The sequence below is a fragment of the Acanthaster planci genome, linkage group LG11 (assembly GCF_054643075.1).
Source record: "Acanthaster planci isolate LZ-2023a linkage group LG11, COTS_SCS, whole genome shotgun sequence".
Taxonomy (NCBI): Eukaryota; Metazoa; Echinodermata; class Asteroidea; order Valvatida; family Acanthasteridae; genus Acanthaster; species Acanthaster planci.
In genome coordinates this window covers 16,713,422-16,737,390 of record NC_141787.1, presented here as the reverse complement: position 1 = coordinate 16,737,390, position 23,969 = coordinate 16,713,422, and the positions used below count along the sequence as shown (strand labels likewise).

General features: G+C 40.0%; 1 protein-coding gene across 21 annotated transcripts in view; it reads left to right on the top strand.

Moving 5' to 3' along the window:
- Positions 1 to 23,969, top strand: part of LOC110976375 (voltage-dependent calcium channel type A subunit alpha-1-like) — a 160,910-nt gene that overhangs the window by 86,761 nt on the left and 50,180 nt on the right. For 16 of the 21 annotated variants that reach the window (XM_087143281.1, XM_087143283.1, XM_087143286.1 and 13 more), the window contains 13 exons: positions 2,952 to 3,179; positions 3,738 to 3,850; positions 4,706 to 4,815; positions 8,091 to 8,222; positions 11,619 to 11,697; positions 12,309 to 12,426; positions 12,752 to 12,920; positions 13,629 to 13,705; positions 15,694 to 15,900; positions 19,719 to 19,806; positions 20,145 to 20,274; positions 23,167 to 23,339; positions 23,529 to 23,643. In XM_087143281.1, the coding sequence (XP_086999407.1) occupies positions 2,952 to 3,179; positions 3,738 to 3,850; positions 4,706 to 4,815; positions 8,091 to 8,222; positions 11,619 to 11,697; positions 12,309 to 12,426; positions 12,752 to 12,920; positions 13,629 to 13,705; positions 15,694 to 15,900; positions 19,719 to 19,806; positions 20,145 to 20,274; positions 23,167 to 23,339; positions 23,529 to 23,643 (1,739 nt within the window). Of the gene's footprint in view, positions 1 to 2,951; positions 3,180 to 3,737; positions 3,851 to 4,705; positions 4,816 to 6,686; positions 6,819 to 8,090; positions 8,223 to 11,618; positions 11,698 to 12,308; positions 12,427 to 12,751; positions 12,921 to 13,628; positions 13,706 to 15,693; positions 15,901 to 19,718; positions 19,807 to 20,144; positions 20,275 to 23,166; positions 23,340 to 23,528; positions 23,644 to 23,969 lie in introns of all 21 variants that reach the window. The other 5 variants (XM_087143282.1, XM_087143287.1, XM_087143279.1 and 2 more) reach the window with 4 other exon arrangements.

Sequence of the window (23,969 nt, the reverse complement as noted above, 5' to 3'; positions counted from 1 at the left end):
AGTAATTAGATTTGTCTCTTTGAATTGTCCATTTCATGTTAATAATTCCCTTAGTCATGATGCTTTGTTTCTTGCATTTTACATACAGTAATGCATGCTGTGTTCAGTTACACTCTCATGTTTCATGCTTATGGTACTGTTGATACACAGCTTAGGATGGGGCCCCGCTACTGATGTTATTTATTGCCCTTTTTGAGAACATTAGATATTCATTGGAATTGTATATTTTGCAGCAAAACTAGCATTGTTTTGTTCCCCGTTGCAATCAATTTCTTTATGATAGACTAAAATTGGCATTTAGTATTGCCATCAAAATTGTTCTGTTATAGAAGAGGTTTCAGGAATTTTTATTTTGTATTACTCATGCATGTAAATTATTTGTCGAGCCAGCTGTTCCAATTAAGAAAACTTGCTGGTGGAGATGTTTAACTTTTAAAATACCTGCACCACAATTGCAGAAATGGCTTCCAAGCTTGAATTTCACAGCAGCTTGAAGATCATGCCTTATAAACCTCTAATCAAATCAGTCTTTATATATTGAGTTGTTTTTCATTAATTGATAGGAAAGGTGCAGCAGGGTTTTTTAACCTTATATCTTTTTGAAAATGGAAAACATGGATACTAGTTTACTCAGTCGCTGTTTGATGTGTACATTTCACATGTCGTTCATAACATCACCCTCGTGTCCTACTTGCCCTTACTAAACATACTCATCACAATGGTTGCATGAAAGATGCAAAGCGCTCACTCTGTAACCGTCCCCAAGCTTGTCAAGATGCTGGTCATGTCTCCCATCTCCTTAGTATTGTGTTTTTTGCAGCTGTCTTTGATAAAAAAACAAGATCCACTGGGCTTTAAGAAAAATTTTAAAAAGTACGAGCAAATGTCTGCAGGCAGTTCTTTGCCATTTGCACTTGATTCTTTGTAGAAATTCATCAGTTTTTCTCTGTTTACCTAAACGGGATCTCAATCAAAATCACCTGAGCTGTTTGGCAAGTAAAAAACATTCCTAGTAAAAAGCTGTAACTAGCTAAGCATACCAGTACACCCTCCAAGGCAAGTAATAGTGAAACATCTGAACACTATGTCACGCTAAGAATATTTTAACAGTGGCGTAGCATCGTACTCAGGTTTATAGTCTTCAAAGTACCTCAGCTAAGATCCAGAATTAATTGCATCGAAGGACACAATTGTAATTATACTTCATGTAATATCCTCATTTCTCTCAGTTAATCCTCGGTTGCTGTCGTCGTCACTAAAATAACAACCATGCTTATCTTATTGAACCCGGAGGACATTAACCTAATTACTGCTGATTGTTTTAATTCTGTAACTTTCCATCAGGACAGAATTACATGCAGTTACTGATATTTGTGAAGAAAATGGATATGCTAAGCTAATTACAAACACAACAAATGAATCGTGGACATAATGAGCGTGAAATTAATGGCAGCCATTATCTAAGTGCACAGTTTGATTTCCCAAATTTTGATATTTGACTGGTCTTTTATCTGGTTTTTTATTTTATTTTTTTTATTTTTGAGAATTCGAATTCACACATGTATACTTCAGTCTACAATGAATGGTTAATGTCTTGTGCCCTTGTCGGGTGGTTATTTTGAAAATGCTCATTAACTGCCATCAAAATATTTCAGTTCTTTAGTAAAAAAATGAACATTCTCAATAACTGCCTAACAGCCCATTTTTTCATTTTTTCACCGGAGTAATGAGATTGTTACACCAGTATTTAAAATCAATCTTCTTTATGAATAGCTTTTTAAAAAATCATTTCCAAGTAGAGCTTACCTGAAAATAATTAACAAGCATTGTGGATGATCCCTGATTACATGCATTTGAGCTGATCCCTAATGATATATGGAATCAAAGTGGAGTAGTAATGAATGCTAGTCATTAGCCATGGAGCAGCCCAGCTAAGCCTGTTGTATCATCCGTGACGTGTCTCACATGAAGCACTTGTGCAAGTGGCAAAATTCAACCCATGTCAAAGTCTTGCCCCCTGAATGACATGGTTGATATGTCCAAGAACCCTTGTACGTGTATATGATGGAGAAGAATAAAACCATGGCCAGGAAACAAACTGTCTGATCGTCGTTTGCTCACCTGGTTCAATGCACTTCTTGGCATCCACATAATTACCATGAAAATCCAGATTATCATAATCATTTCACTGTTAAATATAGTCAGAATATTTCATACTGTTTTCACTGATGTGAAAATAATTGACTTTGCATAATTTCATGGTAGCTTTCACAAATCCTTTGCTGAAAATTCTACCTGTTTTTATTAGGCTTTTCAAACTGCCAAGTAAATGCCGGCTGGGAAAAATGCTGTTGCACTGCCAACAATGCATTTACAAAGAGTAGTTTCCCTAAAACAAGAGAGCAATTACCAATTTTATCAGTCCCTCAGTATTCATAACATAAGGGAACAATTACCAACAATTCTTTTCTGTACTTCAAAGCAACAATTAGCTTAGACTGTCAGACCTAGAAGTTCAGTGAAAATCGTGATATGCCGCTACAAACCATTTTGTAAATGGAAAGTAGAAATATGGCCTCCCTGGAAAGTACAGTAGTTGTCTTTTGGGAAATTTAATTAATCTCTCCTCCCCTTTACTAAATCTACTAAATTGTGCTCCAGTAACTTGTGAATAAATAACCAATGTGACCACCAGTGTTTGAAATGTGTACTAACCTAAAACACAAATGAAATGATTATTAATTGTAAGTATTCTTGTATTGATCATTAAATTGACAATTTATAATAACGTGAATTTTCTGTTCTTTTCTCCTCTTAACCTACTAATCTTGTGACCAATCATGCTTGTGTACTGGCTTTTAACCTACAAATTCCTAAAACAAAATAACAAATTCCATGCTTTTTCACTGGTCCCCATCCCACCATCACCACTTGCATAATCTAACCCATAGATAAAGCCAAACTAACCGGTTCCCCCAAATCTAACAAATCAGAGAAGAAGCAGAAGCAGAAGCGATGTCTCTGGCTACGTCGCCGAGAGAAAAGGTTAAGGTTCCAAGTGCGTCACATGGTCAAAACGCAGGCGTTTTATTGGCTAGTCATCGTGCTGGTGTTCCTCAACACAGTCTGTGTTGCTATCGAGCATTACCAACAACCAGAGTGGCTGACACAGTTCCTTAGTAAGTATCATCAGTTACTTCACTCCTTGTCATAAGCTTTGGGTATGGACAAGAGAAGGCATCCTGTTTCCAAGCAATAACCTGTGGTGTCATCAAGACATCATGGGGGGAGGTTTAAACACTAAGTTTCGTCTTTGTCTTGGGCTTTATTACTGAGATGGAAAAGGATGCTTTGTTGAGCAAGTAAGGAGAAGTACTGAAAGGCACTCTGCTTTCAATGGTTCACACTTTCTGCTCATTGGTTTACATCATGGAATTGATGCTTACCAAGGAAGGATTAGGGGTGTGCAGCCTAGCAGTATTAAGAGTAACATGAGAATACCTGGGTGCATCCTCCATTATATTTAGACCTTGAATGAATTAAAATGTATCAGTCTAGATGTTGATTTTGTTGGAAGATATGCCTTCCCTATTGCTATTATATGTACTTAAATCAGTTTAATATGTGAGAAGCTGCTTGTGGATAGTTCTTATTCCATAAGATGTTGGCATATTAATTGCCCGTGGCTGGTTTGTGCAATTTTCAAGACTCGCCCAATTTGTCTCTTCTTTTCACAGACCATGCGGAGTATGTCTTCTTAGGTATCTTCATCACAGAGATGGCCATTAAGATGTATGGTCTTAGCCCGGCTGTGTACTTCAAGTCAGCCTTCAACAAGTTTGACTGCATGGTAAGTCCTGCCTTTGTGCTGGCTTCTCCTCCTTGCATAATTTGTAATCATTAAACACAACTTGAAGGTTTGCATTGTGAACAGAGTTTTTTTTGGCAGTATTACTATTTTTGTTTGTGTTCTGTTAACCTTTTTGAAGGGATCTAATTTGTGATTACATAACCACCACAAGATACCGTGCACAATGTGGGGCCGATGGGTACCCCCCACATGTCCAAACCCTATACACACTCTAGACTTGTTACCTAACACATTCCCCCTAGAAGTCTGTAAAGAATTCCTGAGATTCCGATCAAACAGTGACCAACACAAAGGCGGGGGGGGGTTTCCGCCCCGTATCTTGTGTCATACGCTAAATCTTTGTGTGGAGTGAAGTGCTGATCTTTTCCTGCTTGTAAATGCACATACACAGTCTGATTATTACTGTCATGTCTCTTCCAACCCAGTTTATACCTGGAAAAAGAGACTGTGACTCTACGGACGTTTATAAAACTCAAACAAGGTGGTATCTGTCAGTCAATAAAGAGAGAGTATTCTATCTGTCCCGTGTTTGAGGGAAATTTAGTGTTTTTGCCATGTTTACCTATAATCATAGTTTGTAATCAAATTGCACCTTCATGTGGAATTTGAAAGTCTTTATTCTTGGGCCTGGAGTGATAGCCTAAAGATTAATCAGTTATTGATCATATCAACTGATCAGTTGTTGATCATATCAACTGATCCGTTGTTGATCATGTCAACTGATCAGTTGTTGATCATATCAACTGATCAGTTGTTGATCATGTCAACTGATCAGTTGTTCATCATGTCAACTGATCAGTTACAGGTATTGATCATGTGTCAATTATCATTCAGGTTATCCTAGCTAGCTTGTTTGAAGTCATCTACACCAAGTTTCAGGGTGGTTCATTCGGTCTCAGTGTCCTGCGAGCCCTTCGCCTTCTTAGAATATTCAAAGTAACAAGGTTAGTCATTTTCATTCTTAACCTTTTGATGTCAATTTTATATATGTCTCATGTTGCATTGTACCATTACTTCCATCATAACTGGAATTTTACAAGATTACTAAATTTGATCAATATCATTCTTGAATACCACATAGCTTGAATTAAATAAATTTGTGTTTCGAATTCCAAGAGAGGGTCCCTGTCATGAATTACATCATTCTTGAATACCATACAGTTTGAATTGAAATAAACTTGTGTTTCTATTTGAATTACATCATGCCAAACCATTTGTGATTTCAATTTCTTGCAATGGTGCTGTCTGGAAATGTGAATTTTGACATTTAGAATTTTACCTAGTGATTGTCAATATGCCCTTATATTTATTGCATGATATTGTGGCACTTCATAGTAAAAAAACACAGAACGATGAAATGTCCACATCTCATGACGTCTTTTGAAGTTTAAAACTTGGAGGTTTTGGAAATTCAGTTTCCTGTGAAAACATTGAAGCCTGTTGCTTTTTTCCTTGCTTTGTTTATAACTGAAATGAATTAACCTGCAGTTTGTCATTCTGTTCCAGTTTTCTGCACATCTGAACAGTTTCTTCCTTCCATGGTTATGTCACAGAGACTCTCAACTTGGGAAAAAAAATGAGATTCACAGAGCAGAATCACAAATTGCTGACACAAAATAACAAATGACACAGACTCAAAACACCTGTTACCTCAGCCAATGTACCAAGGCCTATCCACTGAATCCTGTGCTATTTAGAATAGTGACTGGCTTGATTTGCTGAAATTGGTGAATGGTGTACCCCTTCCCTGGGTTGAACCTCTTCAATCCAACCCACCTGTCCCCCTCCCACAAGCATCTTATCAGCAGAGGGTGTCATTGGATCAGTCACCATCAAGCATTGCTTACAAAACTGACCTGCTACACTAATACCTTTCACCCAGTATGAATCCAAGCCCTTGATGTTCATTAGGGTACCACTGGGTACCACCATACCTGTACCCATCCCCTGATATGTACCCCTCCCCTAACCTAGTACTTGCACCAGAAAACCCTTTCCATGCAAGTGCATAATGGCACCATTGGGTACCACACTTAGACACCCTGTGCACCCATCCCTAAGAGGTTCCCTCTCCCAACCTAGACCTTATGGCTGTAAATGGACACCAGGTGTTGTTAGGTTCCACCTTTTGCCCCTCCCTTAGATGTGTCCCTCCACCCAGATAATCCTGCTGCAGTGAAGGTCCTTCTGAGATTCCCGCTACCAGCTATGTCCGTTAATTTGGAGTATGATCCATTAACCAGCCACTCCTAACCGCTTCTTCCTACTTGCAAGTCCTTAACCTAATCAAAGTCCAAGTGACAGTTTAGAGTACACCTGCTACCCTACCCTATCCCCTCCCCCCCCGGGGCTGATTTCATGGAGGTTCTTTTAGAGGCATGCAAGATTTACCAAGCTGAAAAAAACTTGTGATTAACCATAAAAAGTTGTCAGCAAGCATGCTACATGTATGTACTTGGACAACGTATGTTGATTCTAAAATAGCTCATTTTTTGGATAAGCAATATTCTCTGCTTCAGTGCTCCATGGAACCAAGTCAGAGACCAATTCCATGGAGCATCCAAGCACCAAAAATTGTAGAGTAGATTTTGGCTCTGAATAAAACAGTGTATAGAACCAGTATCTCACCTTACATGGAAATTTAGCTGGTAACCATACCACTGTGCAAATAGCAAGTTTCCGTGCCAAACAACTGGGTGAAATTGGCCCCAGGTAGCTTTGAGATGGAGGTTAATCCGCTTGCCCTCCTACCAGACCCCCGGTTTTATTTGTGTGTGTGTGTTATATCTATGTCCCGCTGCTTCCTCCTCCCCAGATACTGGTCTCCAATGCGCTATCTGATCATCTCCTTGGTGCATAGTATTCGATCCATAGTCAGTCTGGTGTTCTTGCTGTTCTTATTCATCATCATATTTGCCTTGCTCGGCATGCAACTCTTTGGCGGCTCGTAAGTACATGTATACGAGGGCACTATTCGGCAGGGCGCGTGATCTGATGTAGCAAACTAAATTTAATACGGTTCGGCTGTCCCTGTCTCCTAACTTCATGCCTGGGAAATAGTGTTTGATCACAGTGCAGTCATCTCCTTTTTTCTGTTCAAACTTTGAAAAATAATCTGATACTGGTATGCAAATTAGTGCCATGATCATTTCACGTAGATCTATGTTTGTCCTATGGAAGAAAGACTACGATAGCTGCAATGTGATCAAATACTACCATAAACCCAGTGTATATTTTTCTTCTTTGTAAAGTACTGGTAGAAGCGTACATAGGTAGGTACTTTTAAGACCAGTTTTCGTATCAGGTTTGTAAGGGGGCCTATTGAAAAAACATGAACATACCTGCTCATTTCACATCACATTTCCATTCATGATTTTGTTCTGTCCTCTCGTTTTCAAGCTATTCACCGCTTAAAGAAACTTTGCTGGCTGTGAAATGCTGCCATTAATTCCTTGTTGCTTCTGCATTTGTCTTCCAATTTTCCTCAATTCACAGCTTGTCCATCCAACACTTCAACAGGCTGCACCACCTGAATATGATATCCACAAATCAATCAATTTGTTCACATTGATTCTTCATTTAGCTTGTTTTGGTTCATCTACAGCAAGATTTCTTGTACACTGCTTGCATGTTCACACACACACACACAAACACAAGCAAGAAAACAACGTTGTGTTCATTTTCTTGAAGATGTTTGTCCAGGAGGACTCAGAGTTCCTCGCCAGATGATACAAGGAAGTGTCTCAAGGAGGTCTTTACTTCCTGCACGGTTTGAGCATGAGCTTCTACGGCAACCAGCACATCCACATGGCTGGGATTATAGCAACTGCATCAACTGTGTTGCCGTGGCAACAAGCCATGATGCACAATGCATTAATGTTTTTTTTTTCTTTTTTTTTTCTCCCACCCTTGCTGACCTTTCTTCACCCTCTTTATACCCATGTCGTACTCTGTCTTCCTTTTATATCTGCCTTTTTGTCTGTCTCCATTTCCCACACCTATCCAAAATCCCCCCTTCATGCTGTGTATCCCTTACCCCACCCATCTTCCATTTCGGCTTCACCCATCTTCCTCTTCCCCTCTCCCTGAATCCATCATTCTATTGTCATCTTGGTCGGCCATCTCCAACTCTTCTCCATCACCTCAACCTACCCACCCGTGTCCACTCCCTCCTCTTCCTCCCCCCCCTTCCCTTCCCTTTTCCCCTTCACCCATCTAGATATTGGTCCTCATTAAGAAACCTGGTCGTATCCCTCCTTAGTAGTATGCGCTCCATTGTCAGTCTGCTCTTCCTTCTCTTCTTGTTCATCCTCATCTTCGCTCTCCTCGGAATGCAGCTATTCGGTGGAAGGTAATTTGGCCCAGAATGCACTGGATTTGCCATACACATTTGATGACATTGTTTTTTTTTTTCTCTCTGTCTTTTAAATCACCTGTTAATTAGCGGTTCTATTGCCGTTGCAAACGATTGGAGGGTGATTTAGCATGTGCAGTTTTAAGTTGCCTCCATTACTGCATGGTTGGATTCAATTTCTTTCATTCCAATGAAAGAAATTTGCTGACTAGATCTTGATTGACTGCATTTTGGGCTACATTTCAAAAAGTTTCTTAAATTAGTGCCATGCTCCATCCAAAAGGTATTTCTTTAACTTCTAGACAATGTATATATGTAATGCTACAATTCAAAGTTTTACATATGATTACAACTATTCAAAACCAAAAAAAAGAATTGGACCTGTTAATGAAAGAACCAAACCCTGGAAGTAACATCCATATGTAGTGGCTTCCCATATTGTAGCAAACACCTACGCAGTCCACCGTTAAATTTGTTTACCGAGTTCCCTACAGTAGCATTAAACATCAAACATGTATGTTCCTGAGGGTTTAACAAGGCGAGGATTTGGCTTGTCGTGATACTTGCAAAATGTCACTCCTCTAAAAACCTGGTGAATAATTCAATACACCTGTTTAAATTAAATGGCACTGCACTCTAACATTGCAGTGTTCTCTTTTTTCTGACTGGACAGTGAAAGGAGGGCATTGTTGAAGGATTGCTCATCCCTAGCATACAAAATTTGGCACTATTTGAATTCGGTAAATTCTTGACAATGCTACATGTTGAATTTTTTTTACATCATCTTGTGCCCAAATGGATGTTCACATGATAAATTGACCAATTTTTTTTAAAAGTTTCTAGTTTTTAGTAAAAATATTAGTATAATGAATGACAGTTGAGGAGTGAATAATATTTAAATAGAAATTTTGCAAAAACCTGACCAAATATGCCATTGAGGTTTTAATATCTATCAGTGATAACATTTGTAGTGTGGCATTTGTATGGATCTCAGAATTAAATCCAAATTGTTCCCTGACATGTTGATGTTTTAATCAGTGACAGATTTAACCTAATGTAATATCCCATGCTTAGAGTCTGACAATCAGGATTGCCAAAATTGTTCAAATATGTGCTGCCAAAGAAAATTCAATTAGACAGCTCAAAAAACACCTGCGGGGAAGAAGTAGTGATTTGGAGGGAGTTGTGCTAGGCTGCAGGAATGCTGACCAGTGGACTGTTATTGGCATGATTTATTAACCTTGATGGTGGGGCTGGTATTTATTAATATCCTGAGGCTGTAGGTCTGACTTGAACACCCAGTAATAACCAACTAGTATGTTAATGCCATATGGGGTTTGCTAGGTCAGCTGAGAACAGTGAGTAATTTTTTATATGGAGTAAAATGGGATTTATTACTTGTAGGAAACAGTTCTTAAAATGAGATGAAAAAATCATTGCAGGATTGAAAAGCTTGAAGATGAGGTGATTTCAAGTAGAAAGGATTACAACCCTCTTAATGTCAAAGTTTAGATTCCCCAAAAGGAGAGATTCATTTTGATTTACATCTGAACATTCCAAGAGTAGTTTCATTTTGTAGGGGAATAGCCTTGTTACTTATCAATTGTTCTAATATGCTGTTTGGGGATGGCAGGAAGACTTCATGTTTCTCAATCAATATATCCAGAATAAGAATACAATTTGGATACCAAAAATTGGACATCAGGAATGAACAAATAGTAAATCAAGACCTTATATATCAGGGCCTCCCATGAAAACTGCAAAGACTGAAACTAAAAGATGTAAAATCCCAAAATAACTAGAACTAAATAAATTCATTTTAAGAGTTTACAAAACGTTATGCATGCAAATGGGCATCACTTGTAAATAAATTTCAAACTCTTTTCCCTATTCAGTAAAATTTATGAGGTGATTGAAGGAATTCTAAAAGTTTATCTTTGCTTTTGAGAAATTCTTGGAAATCCTACCAGCCATTTGCAGTGGCGAGTTTGTTGTGCGTATTCTTTCAGTCCTGTGAACACCCTTACATATGCTGTGAAGTTGTCTGTTTCCACAAACTGGAATGTCAGTGCAGTAGTTTAATTCGAATTTCACAGAAGCACTGTGTTTGAATGGCAAAGCAAACAAATGCTCCTCTTTTTCACCCTTTTGTCATTTGACATGTTTGCCTTTTGTGCGCATGATCAAAATCACTCACACTGTAGACTTTGTTCTTATTTTCATCAGACATTTATCACCCAAATCGTGTGACATTCAAATTTTCCAATTCCATACTAACTATTAACCCCAAGGTCTTGATGATAAATCAAATGAAATTTAAGTTGTAGTTCCAAATATAGTCTTATTTGAATTTTATTTTGACTTAACTGCCTTGGTTTTAATTTTAGAGTAGTGGGTCGGAAATTTAGGAAGTAGTCATTCATTTCTTTTTTTCTGTTTGTGTGTCTAGTTGATTTTGTTTCATCTGGAAATATCTTCCTTTTGAAATAAGATTGTAGCATGTTATGTACTAATTGCATCATTGGAAAGTAAGGATGTATCATCTGGCTCCATGGACAGGTCTTTGGCCCCATCAAGGAGGGCCAGTGAACTGTTCCTGTTTCATCCATCCGTTTACATTTGGAAATGACTTCACACCAACAAAGGGAAACTTGGATACCATGTCTGTATTCCATGTCTAGGACATGGGCTAGGTCTTTACTGGCTTACAAATACATCAGTAAAAGCTGGTAACAGACGTAGCCCTAGCTCTATAAACCTGTTTTGAACATGGCTCAGCAAAAATGCAAATGGTGTAGACTGTCACCAGTCCCCCAGATACACCATTCTTTGTAAAGAAGGAGATGGGAACTATCTCTGGAAGTGAGAGAATCAATACTTGCTTGCCTATATTGAATTGTTCCTTGCCAGGAAAGTACCGTACAGTGGCAGCAAAGTTAAGTATTTTAACCAAGGAGGAGGATGTTACTTGTACATGGAGCCTGTGATATAAAGCCCCTGTTGATGATTAGTTGTGACCAACTGGTTTACTCATATTAACGGAAATCTTTTTCTCTAACATAGCAGTAACAAAACCCTCTTTGTAAATGCCTGGAAATTTTCAATTTTATTACTTTCCAAATGTAGGCCTGTTTTTTTACATTGTTACTGATGTATAATTTATTGCTCCATTCAAGCAAAGTCCAGTATCTCAGCCAGTAATTTGTATTAGAAACAGTTACGTAACTCCAAATTTTAAGTCGCTCTTTTCTGCATTGCTATAATGTGCATTCTAATATAAATTGCTTGACCATCACCATTTTTGATTAAAGTTTACTTTGGTCAATAGCACTAATAAGAAAAACCATAATTACTGGACTGTATTTATGTAACTTTCTCACGGTTTTTTTCCAGCTTTAATTATGACTCAGAAAGCCCCAAACCTGCCAACAACTTTGATATCTTCCCAATTGCACTCATGACAGTGTTTCAGGTGAGCAGGATTAACCAAACAGAATCTGGTTCGTAAGTGACTTTGTCATACATGTGGAAGCGCCATGATTGGCAGGCTCTCAAGAGGGAATGCTAAAGCTGTGTCTTAACTTTTGGTTCTGTGTAAACGGCAATCAATGCATGTACCTCTAAGTGCAGTGCATATGCCGTTGCCGTGGTTTAAACTGAAGTGACATCACACTTACGAACCGGATGGCACTAGAATGTTGCCATTGTGAAGAAGTTCGAATACTGTCTCAGCTCCTTATAATCAACTTATTGGAAAGCTATAGCTAGTCTGAGGTTCACATTCAGTGACTATTCCTGTTTTTGTATGTTTATTGTAGAGCACTTACATTGGAATCTATTAGTTATAGGTTCACATTTCACATTAACCATTGTCTGTAATGTATTGAATAGCCATCCATGATTCACAGTTCTAAACATTTTTTGTAATACTTTTCCCTGTTTGGCACTTAAAAGACTACCATTGTTTGGTCTGAATTCCTCAGGAAAGTTACTCTCTTGGCTGTGCTTGTGGTGAAGCGCTTGACTAGCAATTCATGGGTCCAGTGTGCTACACCCACTTGTGTCTGTTCTTGTATTTGGCAGATCCTGACTGGGGAGGATTGGAACATGGTGATGTACTATGGAGTAGTCTCAAAGGGAGGCGTGCCTGAAGGCATGGTCTACAGTCTGTACTTTGTCATTCTGGTGCTATTTGGCAACTGTATCCTTGATTTCTAAGTGGCTCAAGTTTGTGGGGAGGAGGGGAGGGGTTGACCCTCCCTACCATTTTTTTTGGGGGGTGGGGGTTGTATTTTTCATCAAAGTATTCATGTTTGCAGTCTTCTGTTAATGTGGTTTATTTCTGGTAATGACACCAACGATTCCCAGAAGCACCCTAGGCACTGTATCTTGCAATCCTGAAGAAAACTCAAACTTTTGCGGAGTTACTGTGTCTTTGTGCAGTGTTCAAAGAGATGTTCATTACAAGCAGAGACATAGCAACGTTGATCCTCACCATCGTCTTGTCCTTAGCCTTGTGACTCCAGACACCTTACTGAATGTCTTCCTTGCTATCGCTGTGGATAACTTGGCCAACGCCCAGGAGATGACAAAGCTTGATCAAGAGGATGAAGAAGAAGCTCAGGCAGCAAGAGAAGCTGAGCAGAGAGGACTACAATCTAACCGAAGCTCACCACAACCAGGAGAGGAAGCAATGTAAGGGTTAGGAGGATAGAGGGGAGGTGGAGCTTAAATCTTGTAGGGGGTGGAGTTCAGGACAAGAATATGACATTCAATATCTGGGAAGTGAGTTGAGCAGAGAGGACTACAATCTAACCGAAGCTCACCACAACCGGGAGAGGAAGCAATGTAAGGGTTAGGAGGATAGAGGGGAGGTGGAGCTTAAATCTTGTAGGGGGTGGAGTTCAGGACAAGAATATGACATTCAATATCTGGGAAGTGAGTTGAGCAGAGAGGACTACAATCTAACCGAAGCTCACCACAACCGGGAGAGGAAGCAATGTAAGGGTTAGGAGGATAGAGGGGAGGTGGAGCTTAAATCTTGTAGGGGGTGGAGTTCAGGACAAGAATATGACAGTCAATATCTGGGAAGTGAGTTGAGCAGAGAGGACTACAATCACTCTGTAGCTCACCACAACCGGGAGAGGAAGTAATGTAAGAAGATCAAGTTGAGATGAAATGGGGGTGGGGCCTAATGTGATTCACAGGAGGACAAAGTGTTAGTGTTAGTATTTGGTCAGGTCGCAGAGTTTCAAGTCAAATCATATCCAATCTATTTCTGCTGATGCTTTCCTGACAATGAAAAATGCTCAAGAATCTGACAAAGTTATCCTTGGCTGTTTCAAAAACTTGTTTTTTTGGTTTGTGCTTTTGTTTGCTTTTCCTCTTTGTTTCACTTGTCAGAGAGGGGAGTACAACCGTTCACATGAATGACGTCAAAAGAATGAATGGAGATCACAATGTTGAGAATGGTGATCCAGGTAGGTTCAAAGGTCAAGGTAGATCACAAGATGACCATATTTCCAAAATGATTGTAGACGAAGAATGAAATGGGAAATTCCAGTGTGAGAGAGTGAAGGAAAGTGGGTTGGATGTCAAAGATTCTGAGTAAGACTGAATGGATGGACAAAAATGAGTAAAAGTAATCAAAACATTTGGAGTTGTGGTCACTTTGACATTTGGTGGTGGTTATTCATTTCAAAAAGCAAGTTTGAGCAACAACCATTAATCAAACTGACTCTCAGTAAACTGGTTCCTAAATGTATTTTGAAATGCCTGTGGCTTCGGTCAACCAGTAATATCTACCGTCGACTGGTGATTGATCGAAGCTCATTTTTATTAATGCCATTATATTGACGAGACAAAGAGTCACTCAAACAGTTGTGGTTTTGTGCAAACTTGCTCTTAGCCTTGTTACTTTTCACAGCCTGAAACATTTTCATTTCAATGTCATTGGTGATTCGGGGCCTTGAAGCTGCTGTCTTGCTTGAAGTCATAGTAGAGGTTATAGGTCATGATCTGTGTCATAGGTCATGTTAAGAGGTGGCAGATCTGACCTAATCCCTCCTGGTCTTTCATGTGACCTCTTGTTCAGAGGTGTCTCGTCAAAACCTGTTTGCCTATTCTGTTAAAGCTTCTTGAATCCACAATGTGCATTCCTGAAAAATCACTCCCTTACCATCAACACATCAAAGTGGCATCTGCAGCTTTCTTTGATCTATCCTGTTCGTCAGCTCTGTTGTTTCTCCTTTGTGTTTCTTGCAAAAGCTTACCATGGGCTCTGTACAAATTTCCTTTCTTCTGTCACCGTCTTGTGTCTTTATTCTTGTGTGCTGTGTTGTGGATTCTTTTTTGGCTGTTTTTTTTTTTTTTTTTTGGCTTCTTGTAGTTGGTATTTGTGCCTATCCTTATAACCCTGGTCTGTGGTCTTCCATCTGCTCGCCCATTCCCAAGGCAATTCTGTTTACCATTTCCACCAACTGTCTCCATTTGTCTTGTGCCGGGTTGACCTTTGCCCTTATTGTTGTCACTCTTGCTGCCCCAATCTTTATTCCCTTGGAACCATTCGGTATTATTCTCAACAATCAGTTCTTTTGCACATCGATGTTGCTCATCATTTTTCCTCTTCTAAACTAATGCTAGCTTTTCCTCCATTCTCAAACTGTCAAGCAATCTCATATGTGTCATCATCAAGCACATTCTTCACTATTTCTCTTCATCACATCCCAAAAAAGGCAACTGCAATTTTTTTTTTATTTGGGCCTTTGTCACATCATGCAGAAATACAGAACTTAGCACAGCAATGCCAAAGAATGACAAGAAACTCTTTTGATTTATCATGGTAAAAGCCACCTTTTCACTGCTGTTCATTTCTGCTGAATTGATTAACTTCAAACCAGTCTAAAACGTTATCACAATTTAATGTTTTATGGTGTCTTTAGTTGCTGCACCATGGCTGCATGAATTTGCACTAGAAATTAAGATGTCTATTCTTACCAAGATATTCATGTACTTTTGCTAATTCGTGACTTTTGGGGAACTTTCCCTGCTCATGTTAATACCACTGGAGTTGACTAAGATCTGTCTCAGAATCACAGTTCCAAATTTAAAGTGTCCTTTGGGGTCACTACCATCAACTTACTACAGTTACCATTTCTCAAACACAGCCTCAGGATCAACGTAAATAAATGAACCAAATTTCGTTGAACACCCAGAGCATGTAATATTTCAAGAATTTTTTTTTTAGCAGAGAGAAGCAGTTTTATTATAAGTTTTTTGCACCCTATAAATGGATTCCCCTCCCCCCAGTACTTGTCCATTGTGTGTTTATTGTTTATAACTTGTTTTGCCTTGTTTTATCCCAAATTTTTCTACTTGTCCTCATTGTGCTTCTACCCATCTTAAATGTGCTGCTGCCACCACTACCCATTTGACCTCCGACCCATCAACGACCCCTGACCTCTACCAGAGATCAAAGTGACTGTGGTGGACCCTCCTCAATCCCGGTTCCGCCGCTGGTATACCTATCTGAATGTGCATGGTATTCCTTGGCCATGTCCTTCCTGGGGTCCGGTAGACTGTCCGGGTATGGATGCCATCTGTAACTCCACTTGCTGGTCTGCTTGTCCCTGCTCCAGACCTCGCTGCAGTGGTCGAAAGACCGACAAAGATGAAGGCAAGACTGGTTCATAGCTTCCATCCATACCTGTGTAAATGGGGCACCAGAAGGATGTAGTGATGAGGCAGCCAATTGTGTCATAGCCAAAGTGGCCGGTGGCTAGATGGCTAGTGGTCAGTTGGCCAGTCCAGTGGCAACTTTAAATAGACAAAATGGACAGTCAACTACTAAATATTAAACTACACAGGTGGCCACTTGGGACAAGCAGCTGCCAAAATGGCCACTTTAAAATCGCTGGCCTCATAACTGACCAACCTAGACAGCTGGCCCCTCAAAAAAAGAGTTACAAAATTTGACTTTATCTGAGAATCACAGAATTGATTCATTCACAAGTTAACAAAAGCAACTATATGGCTATATTTGCAGCTAATTAGCTTTAGTATGCGGTATAATGCATTTGTGTCAAGTGCTTATTTGACAGAATATGACATAGTTTATATAAGCTTAATGCTAGAGGCTATTGGCTATTGTTCAGTCCTGTACTTAAGACCTATCCTCAGACATTGTACTAATAAGGCCTTTGCATCAAAGGGCAACAAGTAGTACTACAGACAGTGGCTATTGTTCAGTCCTGTACTTAAGACCTATCCTCAGACATTGTACTAATAAGGCCTTTGCATCAAAGGGCAACAAGTAGTACTATAGACAGTGGCTATTGTTCAGTCCTGTACTTAAGACCTATCCTCAGACATTGTACTAATAAGGCCTTTGCATCAAAGGGCAACAAGTAGTACTATAGACAGTGGCTATTGTTCAGTCCTGTACTTAAGATCTATCCTCAGACATTGTACTAATAAGGCCTTTGCATCAAAGGGCAACAAGTAGTACTATAGACAGTGGCTATTGTTCAGTGCTGTACTTAAGACCTATCCTCAGACATTGTACTAATAAGGCCTTTGCATCAAAGGGCAACAAGTAGTACTATAGACAGTGGCTATTGTTCAGTGCTGTACTTAAGACCTATCCTCAGACATTGTACTAATAAGGCCTTTGCATCAAAGGGCAACAAGTAGTACTATAGACAGTGGCTATTGTTCAGTCCTGTACTTAAGATCTATCCTCAGACATTGTACTAATAAGGCCTTTGCATCAAAGGGCAACAAGTAGTACTATAGACAGTGATGGAGGAGTTCGGAGTTCGGAATTGAGTCTGGACTCGAGTCCAATTTTTTGGACTCGACTCAGACTCAGCTAGGCTCGGACTCAGCTAGTGGCTGACTTGGACTACTTACCGGACTCGAATCAAATCCATTCAAACACTGTTTTTAAAATTCAGAAATTTCATTGGAAAAACTGTCTGCATCTGTTGTCCATAATTGTTTGGTTACGACCAATCATTTTCGGGTCTAGGATAATGGCAAGCATGGGTGAAAAGCGCACAACCGATTTGACAGAGTTGCCTGTGCAGTGCAGTGTAAAAATGTTTTTCATGAAGGATTGACTTACTCATAGTTAATCTTCCTCTCGTGACTTGTGCCAATCATCATTGGACAAAAGATTGAGAGTGATAGTGACACCATAAAACTCCTTCACATACATTTAGACATAGCCAATGCTTCATTAATGATCATTTATTAAATCTGTATATATAGAATGTTCAGATTAAATTTGGTACACAAAAAATTTGTTCATCATTTTGGAATCACTGGACAAGTGAACAGTGTTGGACGTGCTAGGACTGGCATAAAGTTTTTATGCACCTGACTAAATGAAACCGTGTAAAAAATATGCAAAGTTGACTGGTGTCCTGTCCACCTTTTTATACAAAAAGTACATTCTGTGCACGTGCATGCATCACGTTTAGTCATTTGCCTTGTGCGTCTTGCCCTCACTGTCAGTTCATCAAAACATGTCCCTGTCACAGATAATCCATTTTGGCTTTACAACAAGCCATGAAGAAGCAGCTGGCCTTTGAAAAGTAAAAGTCAAATTTTGTGGTAAGGTGTGCACATAGAAGTTGGGAACAACTTCGTGCGGCACCTTCGGAGGAAGCATCCTTTAAAATCAGTAGGCCTACTGTACAGTTTAGACATAAGGCGCCGGTCAACTTGGTCCGTAATCAACTCGTTCCAAGTCGACTTGGAAATATTGTACACAAAACTTACCTCTTCTGTATTTAAAAACAAATAGCCAATAACCAGGCCTTTGTGAGCGAACTGACAAAAACAGAGCATAACTGATGAAGTCACCTCAAAGTTAAAAATAAACAAATTTTTCCAAAGGGACTGAGTTCACGTGGGACCGAGTGGACTCCAACCGAGTTGGCTACGGACGGAGTTGACCGTACATAGACCGGTAAACATAAGTGGTTTTTCACGGTCACAGCTACTCTCTTATTCATTTCAAACACTTTCAAATAGCAGGCATCGCCCACAAGAGAGTGTCTGAATCCCGGAGTGACAGATATCCCATGCAGTTGAAAATTCTTGGATATAGTTACTTACGTAAATCCTGCTTGTCAAATTTCGGGGCTGAAACAGAAACTTTTGAATGAATTATACGCATGGCATAGCGGTGTACACCATGTTGTTGTGTTGCCAAATGACCTTGATGTCCTTCAATTCAAACAAAATCTTTGGTGTGTCCGGGATTTGGTCCCAGGAGGGCAATATTGGGACTCGGACTCAACAACTTGGACTCAGACTTGAGCTGGACTGGGACAAAAATGGACTCGGACTTGGCTCAGACTTGGACCCTCGTGGACTCAGCTTGGCTCGGACTCGGATTAGATGGACTCGACTCCATCACTGACTATAGATAGCTGCTAAACTGTGTTTGTTTACATTCACAGACTCCAATGTTGCTTTCATGCAAGATTGTATGATAGAGATATGGTAGTCAAGGCTTACGTACATGTATTCCACTTATTCTGGCCCTGTATTGGCTGAGCAATTGTTACCCTGACGGGGGTGTGGCTGCTTTGAGTGAGCCTCACCTTTACTTCAGTCATCCATGCCCCTCTGTCATTATTGAAAAGACTATTGCACGCTGATTTCCAGTTCTCGAGTTAACATTTGTTATTGGTAGAGTAATGTTTATTGAGTTCAGCAGTTAATGATTACCATCAGAAGTAAATTGGTCATTTAAAACTACTTTGATTCATCTGGGATGAAATCAAAACAATCTTCAGTAGAATAAAGATTTGACGTTTGTGTTCATGATGAGTATATTGATAACCTTGAAACTATTTTTAGCACTGCCATTCTTTAGTCTACTTTGCAAACACAAAAGTTGGTGTGATAGTATCTTACTTTTGAAAATAAGGTCCGGTTGCATCAGACGCCCAGTTTTGCCAATTGAAAATAGATTTTTCCATTAAATGAGCTTGATGTTAATTTTGTTCAGATCGATAAACAGTAGTATTAAAGTTGGGCATTTGATGTGATGAAAGAAGGAAATCAGTTATAGCCATCCACATTAGAGAAGCATTTTGAGGGGATCAAGTGTTTGTTAACCCTAACCCTTGAGTGTATATAAAATCATCTTGAAATTGGAAGATTGAAGACTGTTATTGACAAGATTTTGAACTTGATGCATGATGTCACGCTGTTAGCACTGTTTTCTGTTAAATTTCTGGTTGGTTAGATGATTGAATCCATCTGGTTGTGAGCAAGCGGTTTGCGAGTTGAAATGCTGCTCAAGCAAGTCAATGAATCATCCCACAAGCTCACAAAACATACTGCTAGCAACATTGCATTAAGTGAAGGACAAGCCCTTGTTTTAACGTAGACCACGTCTCAGATGCAGACTTGTATCTTTTGTCATTGTTTGCACTACCACCTAATTTAACCCAGGAATATTGGTCTGTTTTTCAGAAGCGGAAGATACTCAAGAAGATGATGGGTTTGGTCCCAAGGAGATGGTTCCTTTTAGTTCCCTCTTCATCTTCAGCACCACCAACCCGTAAGTATCCCATCTACTTTCCATCTCATTCTCCCTCCATTCATCTGTGGCAGCCGTGTTTCAGTACTCAAAACTTCCTTAACATGACAGCTCCAACTGTCTCTTTAAGTTTCTATGGTAACAAAAAATGTAACACCCAATACTTTGCCAAATTGCAGAAGAATTCATTTTCTGACTACAGTCAATGAATTGTTAGAGATATGCGATATGGCTTTGTTCTCACAGTGCACTGTTTCAAGTAGATTGAGGCCTTATGTTTGGTGATTCTCTTAAAATGTCAACCCTGTCATCTCCAAAACAGATGTGTTCTGATATTCTGCCTTGTTGATTTCTTTTAGTGTACGACGGTTCTGCCATTACATTGTCAACCTTCGCTACTTTGACTTCCTGATCATGGTAGCCATTGGTTTGAGTAGCTTGACACTAGCCATGGAAGATCCTGTGAATACCGGCAGTCAATACAACCAGGTATGACCACTCCAACCCCACCCCACTCCAATACCCTGTCTTGCCAACATCGAACAAAAAGGAAAGCAGATCCAACAGCTTCAGAACCAAATGTTTTATCGCTGTTATTGTTTATGTCGTACACTAATGAATGTCAAACAGAGTTTCCCAATATTAAGATTCTGAAGTATGCAATTTATACGGTTGTTGTAGGTCTCGTGTCCAACTGTAATGAGAGAACTTAAAGATCAGTGTTGAGAACAATTATGGACTGGTGTGCAGATAACTATTAAAAGCTGAATAGTAGAAAGACCAACAAGATTGTGTTTGACTTTAGGGAAAAAAAGAAAGAATTTTTGCACCTATCAATATGGGTTGTGACGTTGAGAGAATCCCTAGTAATCGCTATCTTGGAGTTGTGATAGATGAACCAGGGTGAGAAATGTAAAAACACAATGAGAAAGGGGTACTCCTGAGAAAACTAGGCTCATTTAGAATTGATAGGACTTATGAGGTTAGTTTATGCCTCTGTTGTTGAAAGTGCTGTTGGTTGTCTCTGCTGGTATAGCGGGCTGAGAAAATCTGACGAGGTTAAAATTCAAAGACTTCTAAATCAGGCAGGGAAATTGGTTAATTTAGACTTAAACTTGTTGTGTTTTGATTGGATATTGAATAAAGTGAAGGCGCAATGATTGACAGATCATCCCTTATCATAGTGTTTTGTGTGGCTTAGAGCCGACAGAAGGCTTCAATCAATGAAAAGTAGTATGAATCCTTTTTGTAATAGTTTTATTCCACATTTAATAAGGTTATGAAATAGTTGTGGCTCGTGAGCGACTCGTTTTTAGAGGTGACTCACACTAATATAATACAATTGGCTATTAAGATGTCATGCTCTTGCCAGGTACTTATATTGCATATAGTATAGTGTGTAATATTTATTTTGTTATGAGACAATTCCTGTATTATATTCATAATACACATATATTTCTTGTTGACATTGTATATGTGTGGGTGTTTGTCCTTTCCCCTCCCCCTTTTCCCCCGTCTTTGTTTTTCCCCTCCCCTCGCTATTCCCTTTTCCCCCTGTCTTTGTTTTTCCCCTCCCCTCGCTATTCCCTTTTCTCCCTGTCTTTGTTTTTCCCCTCCCCTCGCTATTCCCTTTTCTCCCTGTCTTTGTTTTTCCCCTCCCCTCGCTATTCCCTTTTCTCCCTGTCTTTGTTTTTCCCCTCCCCTCGCTATTCCCTTTTTCCCCCTGTCTTTGTTTTTCCCCTCCCCTAGCTATTCCCTTTTCTCCCTGTCTTTGTTTTTCCCCTCCCCTCGCTATTCCCTTTTTTCCCCTGTCTTTGTTTTTCCCCTCGCCTCGCTATTCCCTTTTCTCCCTGTCTTTGTTTTTCCCCTCCCCTAGCTATTCCCTTTTCCCCTGTCTTTGTTTTTCCCCTCCCCTCGCTATTCCCTTTTTCCCCCGTCTTTGTTTTTCCCCTCCCCTCGCTATTCCCTTTTTCCCCCTGTCTTTGTTTTTCCCCTCCCCTCGCTATTCCCTTTTCCCCTGTCTTGGTTTTTCCCCTCCCCTCGCTATTCCCTTTTTTCCCCTGTCTTTGTTTTTCCCCTCCCCTCGCTATTCCCTTTTTTCCCCTGTCTTTGTTTTTCCCCTCCCCTCGCTATTCCCTTTTCTCCCTGTCTTTGTTTTTCCCCTCCCCTCGCTATTCCCTTTTTCCCCCTGTCTTTGTTTTTCCCCTCCCCTCGCTATTCCCTTTTCCCCCTGTCTTTGTTTTTCCCCTCCCCTAGCTATTCCCTTTTCCCCCTGTCTTTGTTTTTCCCCTCCCCTCGCTATTCCCTTTTTCCCCCTGTCTTTGTTTTTCCCCTCCCCTCGCTATTCCCTTTTCTCCCTGTCTTTGTTTTTCCCCTCCCCTCGCTATTCCCTTTTTCCCCTGTCTTTGTTTTTCCCCTCCCCTCGCTATTCCCTTTTTCCCCTGTCTTTGTTTTTCCCCTCCCCTCGCTATTCCCTTTTTCCCCCGTCTTTGTTTTTCCCCTCCCCTAGCTATTCCCTTTTCCCCCTGTCTTTGTTTTTCCCCTCCCCTCGCTATTCCCTTTTCTCCCTGTCTTTGTTTTTCCCCTCCCCTCGCTATTCCCTTTTCCCCTGTCTTTGTTTTTCCCCTCCCCTCGCTATTCCCTTTTCTCCCTGTCTTTGTTTTCCCCTCCCCTCGCTATTCCCTTTTTCCCCCTGTCTTTGTTTTTCCCCTCCCCTCGCTATTCCCTTTTCTCCCTGTCTTTGTTTTTCCCCTCCCCTCGCTATTTTTTTTTTCCCCCTGTCTTTGTTTTTCCCCTCCCCTCGCTATTCCCTTTTCCCCTGTCTTGGTTTTTCCCTCCCCTAGCTATTCCCTTTTCCCCTGTCTTTGTTTTTCCCCTCCCCTCGCTATTCCCTTTTCCCCCAACACATGTACCCATTCACCCATACTGTGTTGTTTATTCATTTTTTTTATAGACTCGTACAATGTCTCTCTGCCATTTCACCCCATCCCTCTTTTTAATCTCTTTGATATATAATTTGTGTTAATTGATCTACAATATGCATTGCTGTTAGATGTTAAATGGTTTGCTTTGTCTTTTCTGTGTATTTAGTTCTAACTTGTATGAAAACAACCTGTGTAAATTTTCCTTTTTATCTTAATTGGATGAATAAACTGTTATTGTATTATTTGTATTGAAAAGTCACATTTCTTGGGAAACACGTCTGTGTAGGCTTTCATGTTATATCTCTGTTTTTGATAAAGTTACCTGAAACAATTGGGTTTTGTGACATCTGAATTGTTTCCCTCAGAGTAAAAACACTCTGAGTTGGCCAACATTGGGAGAAAACAGATTTCCAAAGTGACTTTCCATGCCCCATTGCCTTCATTTTTCTCCCTTAAGGTTCTGGAATATTTTGACTATGCGTTCACCACCATCTTCACCATTGAGATGATACTCAAGATCATTGATATGGGTTTGCTGTTCCATAAAGGATCCTACTGTCGAGATTTCTGGAACATCCTCGATTCCACGGTTGTGATTTGTGCTTTGGTTGCCTTTGGTGTCACCCAATCGTAAGTTGCATGACATTGTGGAAGAATGCAGACCAAGTCTGGCTTGCTCTTGATATTACTCTGAACTGAATCTGTTACTCTGTGACCATCAAGTTCTCTAGCAGTCTTTTATATTGTTACTTTCGTTTCTTCGTTTTTTTTGTTCCTGAACTTGGCCGAACATTACTTGAATTTTTTTCTCAACTGTAGGCAAGGGGATAGTGGGAGCTCAGGTGCCAGTAAGAACCTAAACACCATCAAGGCCCTCAGGGTGTTTCGAGTGCTTCGACCCCTCAAAACTATCAAGAGGGTACCCAAGCTCAAGGTGAGTCTGGTCTATCTACCTTGAAAGGAAGCACTTCCTCATTGGCTGAAAAAAAGCCATGTTGATGGGGTGTGTTCATTTGGTTGGTAGCGATGTGACCGGAATGCATCCATCTCATCGTCATTCACGAACCAGCAAAGTATAGTTCCCACCAAAGGAACCTCTATTGGTCCTGCTCGGGGCTCCTAGAGTTGTCAAGGCTAAGTCTTGGAGACCGCAGTCCATTTTATTTGGAGGTTATCTAATATCCAGTTAAGATATCTAGGTTGGACTTACATGTGCCAAAGTGAAGAATTTACAAACCAACATGTTTTCTTATTGTTTAT